The sequence below is a fragment of the Kogia breviceps genome, chromosome 5, assembly GCF_026419965.1.
Source record: "Kogia breviceps isolate mKogBre1 chromosome 5, mKogBre1 haplotype 1, whole genome shotgun sequence".
Classification (NCBI taxonomy): Eukaryota; Metazoa; Chordata; class Mammalia; order Artiodactyla; family Physeteridae; genus Kogia; species Kogia breviceps.
The window spans coordinates 3994286-4017327 of record NC_081314.1 but is presented as its reverse complement, the minus strand read 5'-3'; the positions used below and the strand labels follow the sequence as shown (position 1 = coordinate 4017327).

Sequence of the window (23042 nt, the reverse complement as noted above, 5' to 3'; positions counted from 1 at the left end):
GACTTGCTAGTCGCAACAACAACAGCAGCAGCAGCAGCGAAGTTAAAAAGAGTATGGGTTCAGCAAATGCTGGCTAATATTATTTTGTGCCTAGGACTGTTCTAAATTATTAAGATAAATTTTAATTGACCCAAAAGACGTTGGAATCAAATTGCAGATCTGCCACTTACTTAGGCAGGTCATCTAACCCCACTGTGCCTCAGTTTCCTCTTCTGTAAAACACTCATATAGGATTGATTTGAGGATTGAATGAGGTGTTACCCCACAGTATTATGTCATTCAAGCCTAACAGATCTTTTATTGGAGCTTGGCATCTTGGAAAAACTCACTGTATAGATGCTTCCTGCGTGGTAGTAAGAATAGTACGCCCATTTTTCAAATGAGGAGACAGAGGCTTGCAGAGGCTCTTTCAGCAGACATGTGCCGCTGGAGCTCACCCAGGCCAGCCCACCTGGTGAGGGCACAACCTGGATTTGAACCCAGGTCGGTCCAAGTGCTGGGCTCTTAACTACTCTTTTGCTCCTACTTCTGAGCAACCTGGGGGAGGTTCATGGGTTGATTATAATCTGCTGTCCCTCCTTTGGGCAGACTAGGTCATCAGGTAGCTCCAACTTGCTTGTAGGGCATGATGTGCCCAAGACAGGCACTTAATCTACTTCAGTCAAGTAGTACAGTAAGTAAATCACAAATCGGTACAATTTTACCTGTTAAGTTACTGACCAAAAAAAAAAAAAAAAAAAAGGTCCCAAATAGCAAATACCGAGTTTGCTTAGAAGGCTAAAAAGTAGTGACTGAGAGCGTGGTTGACTGCAGGTAGACATGGTTCCAGGTCAGAGCTCTGCTGCGTACTTGCATACCACTTAAGCCTCAGTTGGCTCAGCTGTAACACGGAGGTAACAGCAGCCTACGTCTTCAGGTGGTGTGAGGTTTTCTTAAAAAAAATAATCTATGTGAAAATGTGAAGTAGTCTTGGACATATATTAAGGTATCAGGGCATGTTAGTGATTGTGGTTTCAATAATAAGGTTTAGAAGGACAGTTTGCGTCGTACGGGTTCCATCTAATACATTAGAAAAAGTCATTTAAGGAGTTATCTTCTTCCAAAATGTCGGAAATTATGATTAGAAATTGCCTTATAAGAGAAATTATGGAATGACTGATAACGTATGACTTAATGTGATGGCTTATACCAAGCGAAACTTTATCAGTGCTCGCCTTCAAATGCATTTTTAGTGTAAGTCTTTTCACATTTGGATGATAAGAATGTCAGTGAAACTTAAGATGTGCTCATTACGTACGAGATGAAGAATAAATGTTCTGTTCTGCCCACATATGAGGAGGGTTAGAAAGTTTGGAAATGGTTGCCAGGTTGGATAGGGGCTTGGCTTTAATCAGTGGCCTGAAGCGGAAGGCCTGCCTCTCGTTTCTAGCTCACCTTGATGTTTTCCCCGTGGTTCATCTCATCGAGTTTTAAACCACAGGGTCTTTGCTGCCTCTGCTGTCTCCTGTCGGCTTCGGATAGTCAGCAGCTGTAGGAGCTGCAGTTGGCCCTTCCACTTGTACTAATGCAGAACTTCCCACCCGAGGAAGCAGGAGCAGACTGTCTTTATCTCTGTCTTGCAGAGGGAAGAATCGGGGGCCCCCAAAGGGGTTGAGATTTGATTAGCATCACGTAGCTGGCTGGGACAGAAAAGGGGAGGGCCAGTCTTCCTCCTCGTGGCTGACTCTACAGTGTCCCCTCCAGCATCTGCATTTGGTTCGAGCCTTGGGTTCTCGTCAAAGCAACCCTAGTGCTTCAGCACATCACCTGGATCGTGGGGATCTAGCCACCCAAGGGGCCTCTAACAAGCGTCCGATCGAATCCCCTCATTTGACTGCGAGAGGCGTCAGTGAGCTCCTGAGGAAGTAAGAGGCTCAAGTCGCACACAACTTTTGACACTGTCAACGCCCAAACCCCGGCTGGCCTTTCTGCTCTAAACCACAGTCCCGTCCCATATCCTGTGCACACAGCAGCCCCCTGGAGAGTGTGGGATGCTCCTGGGTGATTTCGCCTAAATTTCACCTCCCTTCTATCCCGCCTTCACCGCCATTCCTTTAATTGGGCTCTGAGGGCATTTCATGGGTTTTTCTAGTTTTTCCTCGGCTTATAGGAGTGCAGAGAGCAAATGGCCGTTCGCGTCTCTTCTGTCTTAAGTTTTGGTGGCATTTTTTCAGAGGGCTAAGGGTGAAAGGTTTCTTGTTCTTAAAGGAAGCGAAACCCTGAGATATCAAGGAAGGAAGGAAAGTAGACAGACTCTGAAGGGGGCCACAGATACCACTAACCTAAATAAAAACATCCATTCTAATTTAGTTTTCCATCTCCCACCCATATCCCCGAGTGTGATAAGCCCTCTCAACATCCTGTCTCTAGCCAGGAAATTTTTGCCTCGGTCTCTTCGTGAAATAGTCAGGAGTTTCTGACTAATCGCTTTTTCTTTTCTAGGCTACTTCCTTAAATATGGTATTCAGCAGTCTAACTGCTCTCCTCCAGCCCCTTCTTCTTAACCCACATATACCTGGAACACTTTTTGAATAGGTGTTGGAAACAGGAGTCTTAGGATAGGATTTTGCTGAAGGACTAAGATAACACGTCCCCTGGATCCCTGGCTTCAAGGAGGAAAAGACTGTTAACCTTGAACTGGCAGAAATAACAATACAGTATAAATAAGATAACAGTATAAAAGAAAAAGTGTCTGGCTCTGTTTCGCAATATGGAACCAAAGTTTTTGTTGTTCATTTTGCTAGTAAATCGGAGCCTCTAATCAGAATTAGGAAAGAAAGTCCTTGTTAAACATGGTAATCTGCCTAACTTGAAAGCAGATTTACTTAGAGAATACGATAGAAAATTCCGTAGGCAGATAAATCTTACCCTAGTAAATCGAAAAGTCACCCTACCTTAGGCTCACCTATCTTTCAAAATCCTTATTGTAACTTAGAAGAGTTCAGATCTCCTTGCTGGCTTCTCGATTCCCTCAGTGAAGTAAAAGCTTCCCCACGACTTTGAATGTGAACCAGACCTAAGCTGTTCCTAAGCTGTTCGTCACTAGTTAGGCAGTTTTCTCAGTGACTTTCCTGACATGTTTTAACATGATCTCTTAAGGAATCAGAGAGACGATTGCCATGTTCTTTGTGTTACAATGAAACGATTGAGATTCTTTTATCAAAATGAGGCAGTTAGGAGAGAAAATCATCTTTTTTTCTTTTGATCTCTTTTTAAAAGAAAAGTGAATGAAAGGTTATGAAACAAATTTCAGTTTGGGGTCTTGGGACACAATTATAAGGGACTTTGGATTTTACTCAACTAATAAAGCAAATGTGATTTAAAAATCCACTTAGTAGAAGTGATTTCCAAAATATCGTTTCCACGTTTGAAGGCACAGCGCACGGTTTGCATTACCTGCCTGCCTGAGCTGGAAACCGTGAAGTTCCATGAAGTACGATGACTCTCCTTTCGGAAAGTGGTTCCTCCCAAAGAGAACTTGTGGATCTCATTCACTTAGCATTCTAACCCCCACTTTTTCTTCAGACCTCAGATTTAAGCAGAGGTACAATTATAGTCTTAATCACTGCTGCGCCCTACCAACCATGGCTTTTAAGAAAAATTTAAAAAAGAAAACGACTTCATTTACCTTTCATTGCGGTAGCTGGCTCTCCATTCACCTGATACGGGTGTCTTCAAGTCGAAACAGGCTTCTCAACTCTAATTAAGAATAAACCTCGAAACTAAGGTTGTCAGGGAAGTTGCTTTTTTGTTAAAGCGTAAAAAAAAGGAGCATTTTTCCCCACCCCCTGCCAGAGAAGGTAGGTGATCCCCTTCCCACCTTGAGATTGTCCTTTGGGGCACCGTTTCAAACTCTCCTACTCGGGAACAACTGGAGCAACTTGCTCTCTTGCTAATAGAAATGACTCACACCTGAGAGGAGGTGAGATTTGTAGACTGGCGAAGAACATTTCCTGAACCTGCAGGAATCAGATGGTGATTCACCAGAAGGGAACACAGAGGGCTGGAACCCACAATGCCAGAGGGCTCTTTAAGGAGGAGGAAGGCATCAAGTCTCACGTTGGGCCCTGCTAAATCAGACCCAGTGTTGAGGGTTTTTTTGGGGGGTGGGAGGGGAACTCCCTATTACTAATTAGAAAATATGCATTTACAGACCTTCCTGCTAATTAAATTTTTGGATTAAAAGGAACCAGAATATCTTTTATAAAAGACAGGTCTTTCATGGTATTATTCTATATATTAAAGACTTAATATGTGTTTATACTGGTGATTGATAGCTTGGGAAACCTGTTGTCTTATTCAAGAATCTGCTGAATTCCATATACCTGGCTTTCACCTACACAAAAATATTTTAAATAAAGTTCTTTAGGGGGCGAGTTTACCTAATCTCTTGAATTCCACAAGACAACTTTTATTCTTTTAAAAAATCTTCCCACAATGATAAATTTATATAACTGAATCACTTGTTCCTATTTGTAATTAATTGTAACTAATTTTAGAACTTCCAAAAAATTTCCCAGGGACTCCAAGATTTTCTTGAATGCAACATTCAAACAAGTAAAAGAGATGAAGAAAATGTCACCAAATGAAATCAAAACTTGTTACTGTCATGGATGAAGAGAAGGATAAATGAAAATAATTAAGGTGGAACATTTTTTGAAGTTACTAAATAAATAATAGGTATTACTTAGTGTTTACTTATGCCTTAAGGAAATAATGTATATGTACTAGTTGGGTTTTTTTCCTGTGTTTATACAGAAAAACAAATGTATTTAATTTAAATACCAGTAGTTGAATATCAAAAGTTTGTTTCTTCTATTGCCTTTTCCTGAACAAACAAAAACAGACAACTAATATTTAATGGTTTCCCATTCCATTCTATTTAGGGTGGATTAAGTATGTTGTGGATGAGTCGCTAGCCCTAGGGAAAGTCTCTGAACAAAAATTAGCCAACTGAATAGTGGCTCAGGCGTATAAGAAATTGCACTATTTACTAAACCATCCTTCATTTAGGTTGGACTCTGCTTTGTGCCATTTGGTACTTCTTCTCCAGGGATTTCTCTTTGAACATTTAAAGCCAGTCCCCTGCATCTTGAGCGGGGGAAGCGATGCCATGCAGGCCTGAGTTTCAGAGTCTTGTCTTTTTGCTGGTTGCACTTCTTGCCATTTGCCACTATGATCCATAAACAGTAAATGATGTACTACTGCTCAAAATGGGAACTCTAACTGCCAGAATCACCAACTGCCGGTCTTTAAAGCATCAATTCCAAGGAGCACATCCCGTTTAGCCTCCTTAGAAGTATGTTGGGCAAAGACCTTCTCTGCAAGTTCTGAGGATTATCACCCCACAGTTCCAGTGGTGGGCATGAATTCATGTGGAGGAGCTTGTGTGGACAAATCTTTCACAAGCTCCTGTTGAGGGAATAAAGGCAGTTCTGTTAACTACCTTAAATTTTTTTTTTTTTTTTTTTTTTTTTTTTTTTTTTGCGGTACGCGGGCCTCTCACTGCTGTGGCCTCTCCCGTTGCGGAGCACAGGCTCCGGACGCGCAGGCTCAGCGGCCACGGCTCACGGGCCCAGCCGCTCCGCGGCACGTGGGATCCTCCCGGACCGGGGCACGAACCCGCGTCCCCCGCATCGGCAGGCGGACTCTCAACCACTGCGCCACCAGGGAAGCCCTACCTTAAATTTTAATACATTTGTTATCTGGGTTGACTTCATCCGATTACTGGCAAGTAACTTAATATGGTTTTGTTTTTTTTTTAATGTTAAAGGAAATACCTTTCCTTTGTTACATCGCTGCTGATAATATTTTTCATATACTGTTCTGTTTTGAATTTGAAGGGAAATGTTTTGATAATTCAGGGTTATACACCTTGACTTTGTATGTGTTGGTTTTGTATTAAGATTTCCACAAGGAGGAGGGAAGGAGCTGGTGTCAGTGCAGTAGGTGGCCCTCTTTTTCTCCTCCTGAGGGTGGGCTGGGCATGGACTGGCCTTTTCCTGGCCTTAGTCACAGTGCGATTGTGTATTTAAAAGCCTCTTTGGCTGGCGATGCAAAGTCTAGTAGTGAGAAAGCTAACATGAGGCACCCTTTATGCATTTGTCTTAAAGCACGTTATGCCGATCTCAAGTTGGGACTTGTTAAAGCTGGTCTTACATAACATTCAAAAAGGGAAGTAGTACAGGTTTAGTCAGAGAAGAGTGTAATGCTTTGATGAAAAGAGCAGCTAAGAACCCAGTCCATAACTTTATTATTATTGTTCAAATCACCAAAAGTTTAACCTGCATATTTTTTTTTCTGCCGATTTTTATAGCAAGTCTCACATTTCATAAAAGCCACAGGAGACTTTATAACAGTAATTATCTTGCTGCTTCAATGGAAGATCCTATTAAATGCAAGGAAGCTATTTTAATAATATTGTTTAGCTATTACAAACCCCAAATTTATTTTGAATATAGGACGATGTCCTAGGATATGTGTTTGTGTTTCTCTACCACCACAATGTTTAAAAAAATTTTTTTTGTTTCATTTTTTATTACAGGTGATTTTTTTTCCTTTTATAATAATGTTACTTTTAAAGATGTTAAACCTACAGACAAGTGGAAATTATAGTTCAAGCAGATTTCATCTCAATTTTCCCATTGACATTTTTCATGCCCTCCCCCTACCCTCCCCCTCAACACACATATTTGTGGGGAGACCTGTTTGAAGTTGCAGTCATTGTGACAGACGTCCCACCCCTAACTACTTCGCCAGGTATTCTCCTACCTGGAAATTCCCTGGTGGTCCAGTGGTTAGGACTCCATGTTTTCGCTGCCAAGGGCGTGGGTTCAGTACCTGGTATGGGAAGTAAGATCCTGCAAGCCACACAGCACAGCCCCCCCCCCCCAGCAAAAAAAAAACAAAAAAAAACAAAAAAAGAGATTTTGTCCTACCTACTCACAATATTCAGTCTGAATTTTGCTCTTTCCCAGTAACATTCTTTATGATTTTTTGAGGCAGAACTAATCAGTGGTCACACATTGTAGTTTTCTAGTTTACTCTTTTATTCTTTAGGATAATCTTTCTGCTTTTTAAAAACAAATCTCCTGGGCTTCCCTGGTGGCGCAGTGGTTGAGAGTCCGCCTGTCAATGCAGGGGACACGGGTTCGTGCCCCGGTCTGGGAGGATCCCACATGCCGCGGAGCGGCTGGGCCCGTGAGCCATGGCCGCTGAGCCTGCGCGTCCGGAGCCTGTGCTCCGCAACGGGAGAGGCCACAACAGTGAGGCCCGCATACCACACACACACACACACAAAAAAAAACAAATCTCCTTGGCTTTTGAAAGTTGGTTTGCTCTGTATTTGCTAGGTCCATCCTGTGGGTCACTTAGTAAGGAGATGCTTTCAAATGTTTCTGAGGCAGTTTGAATATATTAACCTGAAGTCTACCTTGGGGTTTGGAGCTTTGAAATCAAATGGGGATATCTGTACTCTTGTTTTGGACAGAGACCTGGTTCATGGATCCAAACTCACTTTTTCTTCGGGATACTGGACAAACTCATTCAACTTTTCCTGGCTTCAGTTTTCTGTAAAACTAAGATTCTGGTTTAATCACAGAATCTTAGATGAGAATTTCTATAATCTTTCGAAATATATTCTTAAAGAGACAGAAGCACTCAAGGAGAGAATGTTTCTAATGTTTCATCCCTTTAAAGGAATGAAAATAGGTAATGGTGTTGATAAGTCTTCCTAAATCCCAGAATAAACTTTTTTAACCCTATTCCTACCTCCGCCCTTTTTAGTGTGAGGCATTGGCAAATGCATTGCTAAGGCTTACATTACCTTGGTCTTCTAGTCATTTCTGCCTTGCCTAGGACTGACTGCCTGCTCTCTCTTCCCTTTATTTGGCTTGGCTGCATTGGCCTGGACCTGGGCACAGTGTTGCATCCTCCAACGCTGCTAGGCAGAGAATTGGTACTGCAGTCTAATTTTCTCTGTCACTATAATCTCTGATGTATCCATTTTTTTCTGAAAGGAAAATGCACACACGAAGGGCCTCCTAGTCCTTCCCAGTACATGAACTCATGATTACAAGACAAAGATGAGCAGGGATCTAATTGAGACATAGCTCAAATGATCTGCCTGGGATGCCCTTGTCTTTTGCACGTAGCCAGAACATACAACAAGGACTGTAGTAAAATCCTCTCCAGATCTTCCTGTTCCATCTCTCTGTACACAAAAGTCGTTCTAACTGGGGCTCACCATCCAGTTGCTGAGAATTTGTGCTGAGTATAATTATTACAAACCCTTTAACGTTTCCTCGCCGAGATTGGTATCTTTAGGTCCCTATGCTTGAATTACTGTGTTTAATCTGTCATTGGAAATGATTTGTATCTATTAGGTCTGCTTTAAATAAAGCAGTTACCTTTTTCTGGTATGAGAACTTCATGTGTGATGGTCAGTTAAAGGGGAGGGATGGTTTGGCGATTGACTCTGGAGATGTGCCTGCATCTGACCCCTGCCCTCATACTGATACTCTCTTCTGTACTCGGCCAGTTCCTCACTTTGGAAATCTTGTGAGGGGCGGTGCCAGCCTTGATAAGAGCTCAGTAACTGGTGTCATATAGTTTCCCATGTGGATTTCAGCCTCTCTACTTAGGAGCTTTCTTAGTTTGGGCAAGTCATTATTATATCTGAGCTTCAATTTCTTCTTCTGAAAAATGGCTACCTTGTAAGCTTGTAAAGTTTAAATGAGATAATATACTATAGGATAATTCCTACAGTGTTTGAAACTTGGTTGGTACTTAGTGAACAGTAGCTTTTTTTTTTTTTTTTTGTCAGAGGGCAGACGGAGAGTAAGTAAATGAATATGAATGGGGGTGTTTTTAAAGTTGGAACAATTAAAAATTAGGAAACATTCCACAACTAGAAAGTCAAGGTTAAGTTCATAATATTTTGATTGCCCTTAGGTAACCCAGGTAACGTGGATGTCTGACACATGGGTGTTGGCACACCCATTTTCTTTCTTTCTTTTTTTTTTTTCCCCCCCGGTACGCGGGTCTCTCACTGCTGTGGCCTCTCCCGTTGCGGAGCACAGGCTCCGGACGCGCAGGCGCAGCGGCCATGGCTCACGGGCCCAGCCACTCCGCGGCACGTGGGATCTTCCCGGACCGGGGCACGAACCCACGTCCCCTGCATCGGCAGGCGGGCTCTCAACCACTGCGCCACCAGGGAAGCCTGAATGCTTCTTTTTTTTTTTTTTTTGCGTTACGCGGGCCTCTCAGCGCTGCGGCCTCTCCCGTTGCGGAGCACAGGCTCCGGACGCGCAGGCGCAGCGGCCACGGCTCACGGGCCCAGCCGCTCCGCGGCACGTGGGATCTTCCCGGACCGGGGCTCGAACCCGCGTCCCCCGCATCGGCAGGCGGACTCTGAACCGCTGCGCCACCAGGGAAGCGCGGCACACCCATTTTCTGACTGCAGCTGGTTCTCTCGGTCGTACGGTTCCCCTCACCATGTGATTTGCGCCTCCGCCCTGTGGGCCGTTTCGCATCGAGCGCCTTCACACTGCACTGGCGTCCCGCCCTTCCTGTTGCGAACTGGGGCTCTATGCCCCCTCCTCCTCGGAGTGACCGCTGACCTCACAGGCGTAGAGTCGTCACCTCTGACCTTCCCAAAGTGTGGGGTTCTGTTGACTCACTTCCTCCCCGAATCTCTCTTGTTCCCAAAGAACGTCTTGGTGCTGGTTTAGCTAATAATCGCTCCCCCCCCAGTCCCAGGCATCGTTCCTCCTTTCCTGTCCCGTCTGTCCACGAGACTGGTGCAGCATGGCTTCCGAGGTGCTTAGCTCATTGCTTGTTCTCTCCCTTTCTTAGAAAAGGCGATTCCCTCGGCTTCTGATCTAGCCCTGTCTTCAGAGCCCTGGGTCCATATTTGGCCCCTACCGGCTAGACTCCCTGACGCAGCGCTCTCACTGACACTTCATATTCGACGCGCCCGTCACAGTCAAGCACATCGCCCAAGCTAATGCTCTTCAAAGCGGTGAATCTCGATTGCGGGGGGGGGGGGGGGTGATGGGGATTATGGACCCCATGGAGAATGCACGCTGCACATCAGTCACGTACGTTTTACACGTAAACCCATACTCTCCAGTGATCTTGGACTCCAGACCTTTGTCTCTCTTTGAGAAGGCCTCTACGTTCCATGTCAGACTTCCCTCCCCTGGGCTCCGGCCTGCAGAGACGGAAGACTTCTTTAACTGCTCTCTCGGCCTCCGTGGCTCCGTTAATTCAGAGCCGCCTGTCGCCGGCAGGTCGATTTTGCTGAAGCACGGCGTCGAGAAGACTAGTCTTCGCTCCAGCCGCCTTCCGTGGCTCGCGGGGAACTCCGGACGCCCCAGCAACCCTGAACTGTGCTGCGCAGCGAGGTCCCGGGCCCTCCATGGCCCCTCTCGCTCGGCCGGAGCGCAGTGCCCCTCCCCCCCCCCCCCAGCCTTCCTCCGAACCGCTCGGAGCACCGCAGGGTTCCCCTTCGAAGCCGCCGTTTTTCCCCCCGGGCTCCGGTGCACACTTCCGTCTCCTGTGAGCCCTTGCTCAGTTTCTCCATTTGGCATTAGCTGCCTTCGCCTCCGAGCTTCTTCGGTGAGCTCTTAAGTCTCTTATTCCATGAACCATGTTTGGATTCAGTACGGTCTGTGTGCGGCTGCCAGGGAGGCCAAGGGCCCTGCACGACGCGCACGAGGAAGGAATGGTGGGCTAAAGGAGCGAGCCAACCCACTCTTTGGGCTGTTACCCCTCTTGAGAACCAGAGGGGCCCCCAAAGGGCTCAGAAGGTCCGTGGTTGGACTGTTCATACCCCTGAGCTGGTGAAACTTCTTCTGTGTTGACACCTCTCCCTCCCTCTTCAGAAGCCCCCTCCTCCTCACCATTCTCACAGCTGGGGCTTGAGGTCACCCCGTGAGGAATGAGGCTTATCCCGACCGTCAGAGAGGCAGTGCAGCAGAGCCACTGGGGTGTGGTCTTGCCGGCCCCCTTCCTGGGTGTCTGTCCCAGCTCTGCCTCTGCTTGCTGCTGGGGTCATGGGCACCAGGGTCAAGGTATCTGTTCACTTGGTGCCTCAGTTTTCTTTTATTTTTTTCTCCCCAACAGGGAGCCCTGTAGTATCTGTCTCCGGGGGTAACAGTGAGAAATAGGAAGGTGATAACCCCTTGTAAGGTGCATACATAGCATGGTGCATGGCACATAGTGAGCGTTCAGTAAAGGAGTGTGAGGTCCTGGGAGGTGCCTATGGTCCACACGTGAAGGTACAGTTTTGTGGGGTTCAGGGAGTGTGAGGGGTGACTATGGAAGCTTTGAAAATAACAGGCAATATGGCGATTTCTCTTGAAAATATTAGAAGACCTGCGATTGTCAATATAGTGGTTAAGAATATGAACTCGGGCTTCCCTGGTGGCGCAGTGGTTGAGAGTCCGCCTGCCGATGCAGGGGACGCGGGTTCGTGCCCCGGTCCGGGAGGATCCCACGTGCCGCGGAGCGGCTGGGCCCGTGAGCCGTGGCCGCTGAGCCTGCGCGTCCGGAGCCTGTGCTCCGCAACGGGAGAGGCCACAACGGTGAAAGGCCCGCGTACCGCAAAAAAGAAAAAAAGAATATGAGTTCAGAAGCCAGAGTCTGAATTAAGAGGCCTAGCCTTGCTACTTATAAGTCGTGTGACCGACCCCGTGCAAGTTGCTTAACTTCTCTGTTTCTCAACTTCTTTATCTCTAAAACGGAAATAACAATAGCACTTGATAGGCTTCCTGGGATTATTAAATGGAACCGTATATTTAAAGCTCTTGGCGTGCTTGCCTGGTACATAGTAAATAGTAAGTGATGTGTACTGTTTTTTGTTGTTGCTGATGCTGGTTTTACTACTGCTGTGGCTACCAGCTAGCGACCCTGGGCCCCAATTCCCTCCCATGCCAACAGGTGGCACTAAGTAGTAGAGGCTCCCCTAAGTGGGACATGAACTTTCCTAGTAGCTGTAGTTCATGCCACCGCCTGTCACCTTATATCTGTCCTGCTCTCTTTGTAACAATGTTGTTTGTCTCCTGTTGACAGATCTCACCCCTGGGCATTCATGTCCAGGAGTGCAGTGCTGTGTTGTGAAGCAGTCCTTATGGATGTATGAACCTCAAGGAACTTATAGCACAGTGGTTCTTAGCATGTGGCCCAAGTCGATAGCATCCTTATCTCCTGGAAACTTATTCTCAGACTTCACCCCAGACCTACTGAACCAGAAACTCTGGAGGTGGGCCTTGCAATCTGTGTTTTAAGAATCCTTCCAGCTGGTTCTGGTATCTGCTAAAGTTTGAAAACTACTAATTTAACACATGTGTCCTGTATTCATATTACCTACATTTGGTTTCTGTGTAAAATTTAAAATGTGGAGTTGGGTTTCCAGGCACTTCAATTGACTTGTAAGGGCTGCTGTCTTTTCAGTGTGTACTCCCTTAGCTATTAAACACAGCTGGGTGTGGGTTCCTCTGCTGTGGTGCCTTTGTTCTGTTAAGATCGAATCTACGTGAGCTTTGATCTATTAACTTACTGGAAGAGTACAGTTTACCTGAGGTGATGGTCAGGCACTTTTAAGATAAAGACTTTAGAAAGTTATGGAACGAGCTGCTTTTAAATGCATATGGAATATATGAAATGATGAGATTAATGAGATTGAATAATTATATTCTGATATCATGATCACTTTATCAGCCATCTAACTTCTTTGAGTTGGGAATTCACACTGCTTCCCTGCCTCTTCCTCCCCAGCCCCTGCCTTTTTTTTTCTTTCATTTTTTTTTTTAACTTTTTATCTTATATTTGAGTATAGTTGATTAACAATGTTGTGATAGTTTCAGGTGTACAGCGAAGTGGTACAGTTATGCATATATATGTATCTATCCTTTTTCAAATTCTTTTCCCATTTAGCTTGTTACATAATACTGAGCAGAGTTCCCTCTGCTATACAATAGCTCCCTGTTGTTTATCCATTTTATATATAGCAGTGTGTACATGTCAATTCCAAACTCCCAATCTATCCCTCCCGCCTACCCACCCATTCCCCCCTGGTAACCATAAGTTAGTTCTCTAAGTGTGTGAGTCTGTTTCGTAAATAAGTTCATTTGTATCATTTCTTTTTAGATTCTGCATATAAGTGATATTATTCACTATTTCTCTTTCCCTGTCTGACTTCACTCAGTATGACAATCTTTAGGGTCCATCCATGTTGCTGCAAATGGCATTATTACATTCTTTTTAATGGCTGAGTAATATTCCATCGTATATATGTATCACATCTTCTTTATCCAGTCATCTGTCGATGGACATTTAGGTTGCTTCCATGTCTTGGCTATTGTAAACAGTGCTGCAGTGAACATTGGGGTGCATGTATCCTTTCAGACCATGTTTTTGTCTGGATATACGCCCAGGAGTGGGATTGCTGGATCATGTGGTAGCTCTACTTTTAGTTTTTTAAGGAACCCTCATACTGTTCTTCATAGTGGCTCTACCAATGTATATTCCCACCAACAGTGTAGGAGGGTTCCCCTCTCTTCACACCCTCTCCAGCATTTATTATTTGTGGATTTTTTTTTTGTTGGTAGCTATTTTGACTGGTGTGAGGTGATATCTTATTGTAGTTTTTTTTTTGAAGAAGAAGATGTTGGGGGTAGGAGTTTATTAATTTATTAATTAATTAATTTTTTTTTTTCTTTGCTGTGTTGGGTCCTCGTTTCTGTGCGAGGGCTTTCTCCAGTTGTGGCGAGCGGGTGCCACTCTTCATCGCGCTGCGCGATGAAGGCTCACTATCGCAGCCTCTCTTGTTGCGGAGCACAGGCTCCAGACGCACAGGCTCAGTAGTTGTGGCGCACGGGCCCAGTTGCTCCACAGCATGTGGGATCCTCCCAGACCAGGGCTCGGACCCGTGTCCCCTGCGTCAGCAGGCGTATTCTCAACCACTGCACCACCAGGGAAGCCCTGCAGCAATGCTTTTTGATCCGTCTCCCAGAGTAATGGAAATAAAAGCAAAAATAAACAAATGGGACCTAATTAAACTCAAAAGCTTTTGCACAACAAAGGAAACCATAAACAAAATGAAAAGACAGCCCACAGATTGGGAGAAAATATTTGCAACTGATGTGACTGACAAGGGATTAGTCTCCAAAATTTACAAACAGTTCATGCAGCTTAATACCGTCACAGCAAACAATCCAATCAAACAATGGGCGGAATTCCTTCCCCTTTTACAGTAATTTCTCTTGGTTTCTGAAGACTAATTCTGCATGGGACAATATCCTCTCCCACTTCCCCTGCATCAGGGGTATTTGGAAGGCCTTATCCAGTAAAAATGATGACAGTTTAGATTTTGACAGAAGCCCTTAATTGTGCTCTAAGCTCACAGACTTTACCAAAGCTACCAATGGTTTTTTTCCCCCTTTTTCCTCTCTTCTGTGTCTCATTAATGGCTATGGTATAGTTCCCCATCCTGTAAGTATTCTAGATTTTAGTATTTGTGATTGCTAGTCTGGGAAGCTCTCCTCAGATATTTCATTTTGTGAATGTGATTTTAAGCTGACTCTTCTCTAAGTTCTTGGTAGATTATTTCATTCTACACATCAGGAACTCTGCTTTTGACTGTAATATTAATTATAATGGAATGAAATATTTGCATTTATGGTGGACACATTTCCTATTGAAATTTTACCTTGAAAGATCTTTCTAAAAAATTATATTCATTACCTATATCCATTCAGTATATTTTGAAAATATTATCAGAGCTGAAATACACAGGTTATATTCCCAAGCATAGTTTGAAATGTGGCTCAGATGCAGTTACTCATAATACATTATTAGAGTCTGCTCATGATTGTATAATGTACTCAGTAAAGGTAACATGGATTTAGTGACATCTCTAATAGTTATTATAACTCAATTCTTTTATTTTAGCAAATGAAAATCAGATGTCAAAGTACTTTCTAAGAGTTTGGGTGATGGTAATATGCTACAGTTACAAATTTTACTTAACCGAAACCAACAATACATAGCGAAAGCATTTTGTCAATAGCTTTAAAACCGAAGTGCTGATAAGACGTTAGCCCCCAAGCTATACATGTACTGTCTAGTAATCCTGCTTCCTTCCCGGTCATTTACTAGTGAACCCAAGAACACCCACACTTCCCAGGCCCCTGAGTACATGCACAGGAGACCAACTAAAAAGAGCTTGAGCTTTCAAGAAGTTTATATTATCATTTGATAAGAAAAACTTCAGTGAAACTTGGCTTCCGTTTTGCTTCTCTAGTATGTAAAAATAAAGCCAGTTTGGTATTTTATCAAATATTTATTGATTGCACAATGAGACTCAATCTCCGCTCTCAGAAGTACACATAGGGTATTAAAAGAGTAGATACATGTATGAGCCAGTAATTACAAAGCAGTGTGATCTTTATAATAATTGAGGTGTGACAACATACAGATGATGGAGTGGTTGGGTTTGAGGTGGCGGTGGGCATTTAGCCAGATGAGATTTCATGGTTTAAGTGATGGCAACTTAGGGTTCCACGGATGGATAAGAGTTTCCTTGGTGAGTCAGAGGGAAATTTTCAAGTGCAATGACATGGGGGCAAAAAAGGAGCATGGCATTTTCTGATAATTATGAACTTATACAAGAGTGTGAGTTTCCAAGATGGAAGAACGCTTAGGAAGCCATGGAAAGAGGCCTGGGATTCACAGTCTGATGGTTGTATTGGAACTAGTGGCACATCTACAGAGCACAACTATTCCTTTGTACATTTTATCTAGAAGGTGCAAATCAGCATCTACAGTTCCAGATAACCATACTTTAGCAGCTCTTTTTTGAACCACAGAGGGATTCAGGAAAACATATGGAGGTAAATAAGTACAAGTAGATCACCATCCTCTAAAAATTTCCCAATATAGATGTTACTGATCGTGGGTCAGCAGTTCTATCTATATATGTACCAAGAATGGCATAACGATGACATATTCTATTTAAAACATTTGTAATTTATCCTCTGTGGGAAGTATTGTGGGAGATACCAAGAAAACATGACATATTTTCTGTCTTCAAAATATGTTGTCTTTCTTTAAAAATCCTAACCACCTCTGGGGGATGTAGTCAGGAATACAGCAAGCTCTAGGGACTTCCCTGGTGGCACAGTGGATAAGAATCCGCCTGCCAATGCAGGGGGCACGGGTTCGAGCCCTGGACCGGGAAGATCCCACATGCCGCGGAGCAACTAAGCCCGTGCGCCGCAACTACTGAGCCTGCGCTCCACAGCCCACGGGCCACAACTACTGAGCCCGTGAGCCACAACTACTGAAGCCCGCGTGCCTAGAGCCCGTGCGCCGCAATAAGAGACGCCACCGCAGTGAGAAGCCCCCGCACCACAACGAAGAGTAGCTTCCGCTCGCCGCACCTAGAGAAAGCCCGCTCTCAGCAACGAAGACCCAATGCAGCCAAAGATAAATAAATAAATCTATTTTTTTTTAAAAAAAGAATACAGCAAGCTAATAAAAGGAACTCGGCATTGAGGGCCCTAACACATACCCAAACAGTGGGAGAGGTAATTATTTTCAACCAGAGACATGAGGAAGGAGCATGGAGGTGCTGGCCCAGGAAGGCTTTGCTGAGTAGGTGGGATAGTCAACCCCCGTTAGAGTCTTTGCTGGGCAGAGGGGGCGTTCCAAAGAATAAGAATACAGTATTCTTGCCCTTGAATTTGTACACACTCAGGAGGTAAGCGAAGTATTACAGTACAATGTTTTATGTGGCTTAATAATGCTGCTTGTGCCTCCTATGGTGTAGCTGCATACTGGGGAGGAGGCTGTTTGTAAGGAGAAGCGCCTTCAACAGGTATCTGCGCTTCCCAGACGCTTTACATCTAGCATCCCTTTCAACCTCTAGCCTCAGTTTTCACCAAAGGACTCGCAAGGTGGGTTTTTTTTTTTTTTTTTTTTTTCTTTTTAAATCAGCAGGTGGGATACAAAAGCAGTAGTGTTGTTTGAATTACATGTGCAGAAGAATGTGAGGAGGTGTTTTAGAGTGTGGAGGAATATATTTTTTATAATTAGAAAATACGTATTTTTAGGACCATACATTTCCCCATGATAAATCTTTTCCAAAGTGTAAGTGAACGCTCTTGAAAAGGTGACTTCTAGTGGCTGTTTGCTTCCTGTTGCATTCTCTTACGGATACTTCATTCAGCTTATGAATAGATCTACGTGGAATTAAAGTTTATATAATCCTTTCTGTACGCGAGGATAGTAAAATGTAAGAAAGCATTTGCTCGGAGCCATCTTTTCTTTCACTGCTTACATTTGATTTCCAAGTAAATTGTCTTTTGAAGTCTTGTCAGTCAGTCATTAACCATGATAAAGTTATCAGCTTAGGGTTATATTGTCTGACTGACTCATATGATTTTCCCACGTGGATGCTGCAGTCTTTCTCCCTTTCATACATGGTAGCCTCTCTGTGAATTTTTTACATAAGAATATATATATTAAGGGATCCATGCAAATGTTAGTTGCTGCCAAAAAAAGGGTTGTTTCTTTAGCTAGAAACAGTTGATTTTGCAATCGACAGTCAGTCTTACTGTTGGTTTGACTGTGAGTATACGGGACCCTGGCGAAATGAAATGGAGCGAAACACACAAAGAAGACAGCCACGACAACAAACACTTTACCTTCTAGCCTCTTGCTGTTTTTGCTGCCCTTACTCTTGGACTTTCTGTAAGAATCGTATACCTTTTTTGCAATCACCATATAGAACAGAAGCATTAGGACAAAAACAGTCCAGAAAATGAACTGGGAAACGTAGCTCACCGCCGCATGCCATTTCAGCCCAAGAGGACCCTTTAAGGAGGCACACTTTTTCACCGATGACGGTGTCGCTTCCTTGTTGCTTAAGATCATGTTTGGCAGGGAGAGGAAGAAGAGAAAGAGCCAGATGAGGGTTGAGACCACCTTGGCGAAAGCAGGTTTTTGGACGAAAAATTTCCCGAAAGGTCTGATGATCTTGAGGAACCTGTCGAAGGCTATGAGCCCCAGCAATGTGATGCCCACGTACATGGCCTCATAAAAGACGACGGCAGAGAAACGGCACACAAAGCCTCTGAGCTGCCAGGGTCCGAGGCGCGCGTCTGAGAGGATCTTAAACGGAAGCGTGAGCGTCATGATCAGGTCGGCCACCAGAGTGTTTTTGAGGTAGACAATGAAGGTGGAGGAGCTGGGGGTGTGAACGAACACCCACAGGGCCAAGGTGTTGAGCAGGACGCCCGCGAAGAAGACGACGGTGTAGCTGGCGGGGAACACCAGGTGTGCCGCCCGCGCGTCCCTGGGGCACCTCTCCGACCCGTTGAAGTCCTTCATCACGGTGTCGTTCATGGTTTCCAGTGTCAGCGGTCACGCGTAAGCCTACACACACAGTAAAACAAGAAGCGTCTCGTGATTTCAAAACACTGCTCGTGGAAAGCAGACTTCAGGTTTGCAGCATATGAGCGCCTCCCATGTATTCGTCACACTTGACAGACCACTCGAGAAGTCCCATGTTTGTTTCTGGCCAGAATCTTTAAAGCACATAGTACAGTTTTGGTACCTGTGACAGTACCATCACTTTCACACCCTTATGAAATCCAGATAACCGGTTCTACCCCATTCACAAGTTCGCCTTTTGGCATGGCAGCAAAACAAAAGCTGGCTAAGAGCTAAAGTTATTCATGTCGGATTGCTGTACATTATGTAATTTCCTAGGCTTATAAGCTAAGGTCTGTAGCATGTTAACCTTAAAGCATTTTTTTTTTTTCCCCTTGAACATGTTCCATCATTTATAAGCAAGCCACTCATAATAACAGTTGAAATTCACCTTTGTTCCGGAGGATACCCAGCTCAGCGTCTTCCGATGGAGGCAGTCATTAGTTCAGCCCATGAAGGGCATGTGAAGCAAATGTCGTTCTGCTTTCTTATACCCAGTTTCCTTCCTCATTTTCACGTGTGCACTGTGATCCATTAGAACCTCTCCATATGCAAACCTTTGGGGGATTTTCTAATAAGGAAGCTCTCTCACTTTAAACTTTATACACTGTTAATCTACTCTGGTTTGAGTAAGTCGGTTTAGTTGCAGTTGTTTTTATATTTTCTCATCTCATAACTCTCCTGCAGTTTACCTTCTCTACATGTTCAGTGGAATTTTTAGTGACTTGTGTATATAATAATAGGGAGAAATGTAAAGAAAACAGCCCCAAATTGTAGGAGAGTAAGAGTTGACTCTAAAATCAGACGGCATGGTCATCTGCATCCTTGTAGCCTGCTCTTTTCAGAAATGTGTGTTCTTTAGGTATGACCTGATTATTTCTGTAGACATGTATCTCAGTCTTTTGGTCTTCCAATCTCTGAGAGATAAAAGGATATATTGTCTAAGAGTTAAGGGCTATACGACCCAAATTTTGGGGGGTTAGGATTCCAGATTCACCAATTACTGGGTAGTAGATAATAGACAAACCATTTAGTAGCTCTGTGCCTCATTTCCCCCATCTGTATAATGGGTTTAATAATAGTACATACCTCAGTGCTGAGAGGTGAGATGAGTGCCTAGAATAGTGCTGGCTATATATGAGGCATGAAAAAAAATGTCAGCCACTCGCTGCTCTGGTGAGTGAATTGCAGATTTAAATGGAGGTATAATATTTCACTTATTAGAAAGCCATTTTTGGAAGTCTCTTCTGTGTTTGTGATTGTATGCAAAGTGCTGAAGACTTCAGGAGTTTCATCAGTCAACCTTGGGTCAAGTTCTATAAAATTTTTGGAAGTATGTAATTGCTGCTTTTGTATAGAGAAAGCTGTTGTCTGTGAAGAAATGTTTGCTTGCCAGATAGGTAAAGGGAAAGAGGAAATCAGAAGATCCTATGAGGGAATGTGGAGTTCTCCATGGTGAGTTGCACTTCATGTTTCTTGCTATGAGTTTTACCACGGAATTGGACCAGACTGTCACGTTGGCTTGATCGAGCATTTTGGGTGACTTAGCTTGGAATTCTGAGAATAAAATTACATATCCCACCGGACATTTTTATGAGGGACTAGAATGCTTGATAATTTTGGTTGGAACTACCCAGTGTGGTGGCACAGTCTGAAAAATTGGTGTTTGATTCAAATAAATTGATTCTTGGAAAATAACAGATTCTGGATTTTTATTAATGTAATATAATTGAAACATATATCCTTTTATTTGCTTCAGTAGAGAATAAAAGCAAACTTAAAAAAAATTTAAGTAGAGGGATTAGACCTATGTCAATTAAGTATAAATTTCCTGATGACTCCAAATCCATTATTTAGATGCAGGGTTTGAAATAGTTTCAGTTTAAACAAGGGAAATGCTGTGCAAGATAGTTTCATAATATGAAAACTGGAAATTACTTTTTGGTCAAATTTCAAAATGCCAAAATGTGGCAAACCTAAGAGGAGGAACTGATTTACGGTGGCATTTCTAGAGTTACAGAAGTATCTTCTCTTAAATGTAGTAGGTTTCAAAATGTTTCACTGTAGTAAGTATCCAACAAATCACTCACTCCTTTATGTCCACGTGCTTCAAACGTATTAGCCAACAGTCTCTTAGTTCACAGTGGCGCTGGTGCCTCCTGAGGGAGGGTCCTTCACCCTTGATGCCATATCTTAGAGGCTGTGATGGGACAGGAGCACTGCCTCAGGAGCCAGAGGGCCTGGGTTCATTTCCTTACTCCACCTTTACTTGTGACTTTGGTCAAGTCACTTGCGCTCTCTATGAAACCAGTGCCCCCTCTTAACAATGAAAATAAGTAACAGTATTTGCTTTATAGGGTTGTTAAGGGGATAAAATGAGCGAACGTTTGCCAGGTGCTTTGAATAATGTCCGTCAAATGGTACGTGTTAGTAAGTTTCTTGTTAAATGAAATTAAAAGAAAAAAAGAATACTGTGTGTACCTGTGGGGATAGTACACAAAAGACGGGAGTGAATCATAGAAGATAACAGATGATGAAGGGTCCTAGAAATTATTCCCATTTGGCAAGCTCCTAAACTAAACATTTAAAATCCTATCAAGCTCAAAGGGAATTTAGCCAAAACTAATTAACTCACACTAGGTATACTTACCAAGTGATTTTCTGGTCTTATTTAATTCTTACAGCAGTCTCAGAGATCCGTCCCATTTTACAGATTAGAAAATGGAAGCGCAGACGTTAAGCTGTTTGCCCGAAGTCCTGCCACCAAAGCCCACTGTAAACCCTCATGGTCTGGTTTCAGAGCCCCCGCTTGGAACCAGCCTCTCTCTCTCTCCTGTCTGCCAGAAGCCAGAGGCAGGGTGAATGTGGGATTGTTTACCAAATTCTGGAGTTTTTGAGCTGGGTATTACTGATTGATGAGTGAGGAGATACAATCTATCCACTATAAAGTTTCAGGGACTTGTGAAACTCTTAGTCTCAAAGTGAGGTGCCAGGTTGAAAACATAAATTGGTTCATAGCAATAGGATCAGGAGAGAATCAGATATGTAAGGAAAAGTCATAGAAATTAGAAGCCTGCCAAATGGGAATAAACTACTTTTTGCACTTGCTGTCTCCTTAGGGATTGTCTTTTGGATCAGAGTTAACAATATAATGTTCATGTTGGTGTAACCACTACCATATAAATAACAATTGAAAAGATGTGGAAGTATTTGCTTTCATTTGGAATGAAAGTCAAAGTGGGAACTCCTGTACTCATAGAGGAGCCTTTCACTTCCCATCAAAGGATACCACGGTACTTTCTCTGATTATATGAAAGTGTTTAAAATCCCACAACGAATTAACCCAAGGTGGTAATGATCTAAAATAAATTATGCAGTTTAACATTAACTGTAGTGGTCTGTGTATAAACAAATTTAATATTAGAAAACCTCTACATATAACTGGAAACAGGCAATAAATTCACACTATTATCTGAAACACATATATTAATATCCAGTTTCATAATTTTATTACAAAAGGAAAACCAGTTTAAAGAATTCAAATATAGACATATAGGAGAAAGTGAAAGTTAATTCTCTTTACATATACATACCAGTGTGTGTGCAAATATATATATATATATATATTTATGTATTGACATACTAGATCTTTGTTTCATTCCATGTTAGTACATGAAGATTTGCTAACAAGTTTTCTTTTTTTAAGTTACTATATAAAGGTACCATCGTTTAGTTAAGCTGTTACTGATGCACGTTTAGTTTTTCTTTTTTCCCCATTTTTCCTCTATTGAAAACATGCTGTAGAGCAAATACCTCTCCATGTATTTTTGTATCTTGTTCTAACATATATTTATAGGAAGTTTCCTAGAAGTGGCATTACTAGATCAAAAGCTATGCATTGCAGTGTTGAATGATATTTTCCAAAAGCTTTCCAGAAAGACTGTACCCATTTGTAGTCTCACCAAGCAGGATTATCCAGCACTATTATGAAAAATCTTTTAAATCAATTCTAAACTTACAGGTGAAAAAAGCCATGTCATGTAAATATAAATTTATTTATTAGCGAGGGTATATATATCTTTTCATATTTTCCTTGCCTATTTGTATTTCTCCTGGAAATTGATGTTTTTCTTGCCCTTTTCCCATTTTCTAAAAAAAAAAAAAGTCAGGCTGTTTCTCCTTACTTATGGGCTTGCGTTCCCACCGGCCTCATTGTAATCCTAGTTCTCCGCTTTGGGTGTTACCAGATCGTCTAGGTCAGCCGCAGGAACCTGTCGGTGTTTCAGTGCAAAGCTGCTGAAACATCGCGATGCATGAAGAGGGGGTTCTTTCTCTACATAGAGCTTTTCTCCCTGTCTTTAGAGTTCTAGTCCAGGGGCTGTCAATCTTCTAATTAGCCAGTTAGTAAATATTTAGGTTTTGTGACCCTGCAGTCTGTCACAACTACTGGGCCCTGTTGTTGTAGCAGGAAACCAGCTATAGATAAAACCTGAGTGTGTGTGGCT

General features: G+C 43.2%; 2 protein-coding genes across 13 annotated transcripts in view; one reads left to right on the top strand and one right to left on the bottom strand.

The window, feature by feature from the left end:
- The window catches only part of MED12L (mediator complex subunit 12L), a 324289-nt gene that overhangs the window by 210318 nt on the left and 90929 nt on the right, over positions 1 to 23042 (top strand). The window lies entirely within an intron of this gene.
- Positions 15366 to 19000, bottom strand: P2RY13 (purinergic receptor P2Y13). Its single transcript, XM_067033587.1, has 2 exons — positions 18929 to 19000; positions 15366 to 18480 (listed from the first exon to the last, which is right to left on the bottom strand). Exon 2 carries the CDS (start codon positions 18448 to 18450, stop codon positions 17449 to 17451), a length of 1002 nt encoding a protein of 333 aa, XP_066889688.1. The 5' UTR covers positions 18451 to 18480; positions 18929 to 19000; the 3' UTR covers positions 15366 to 17448.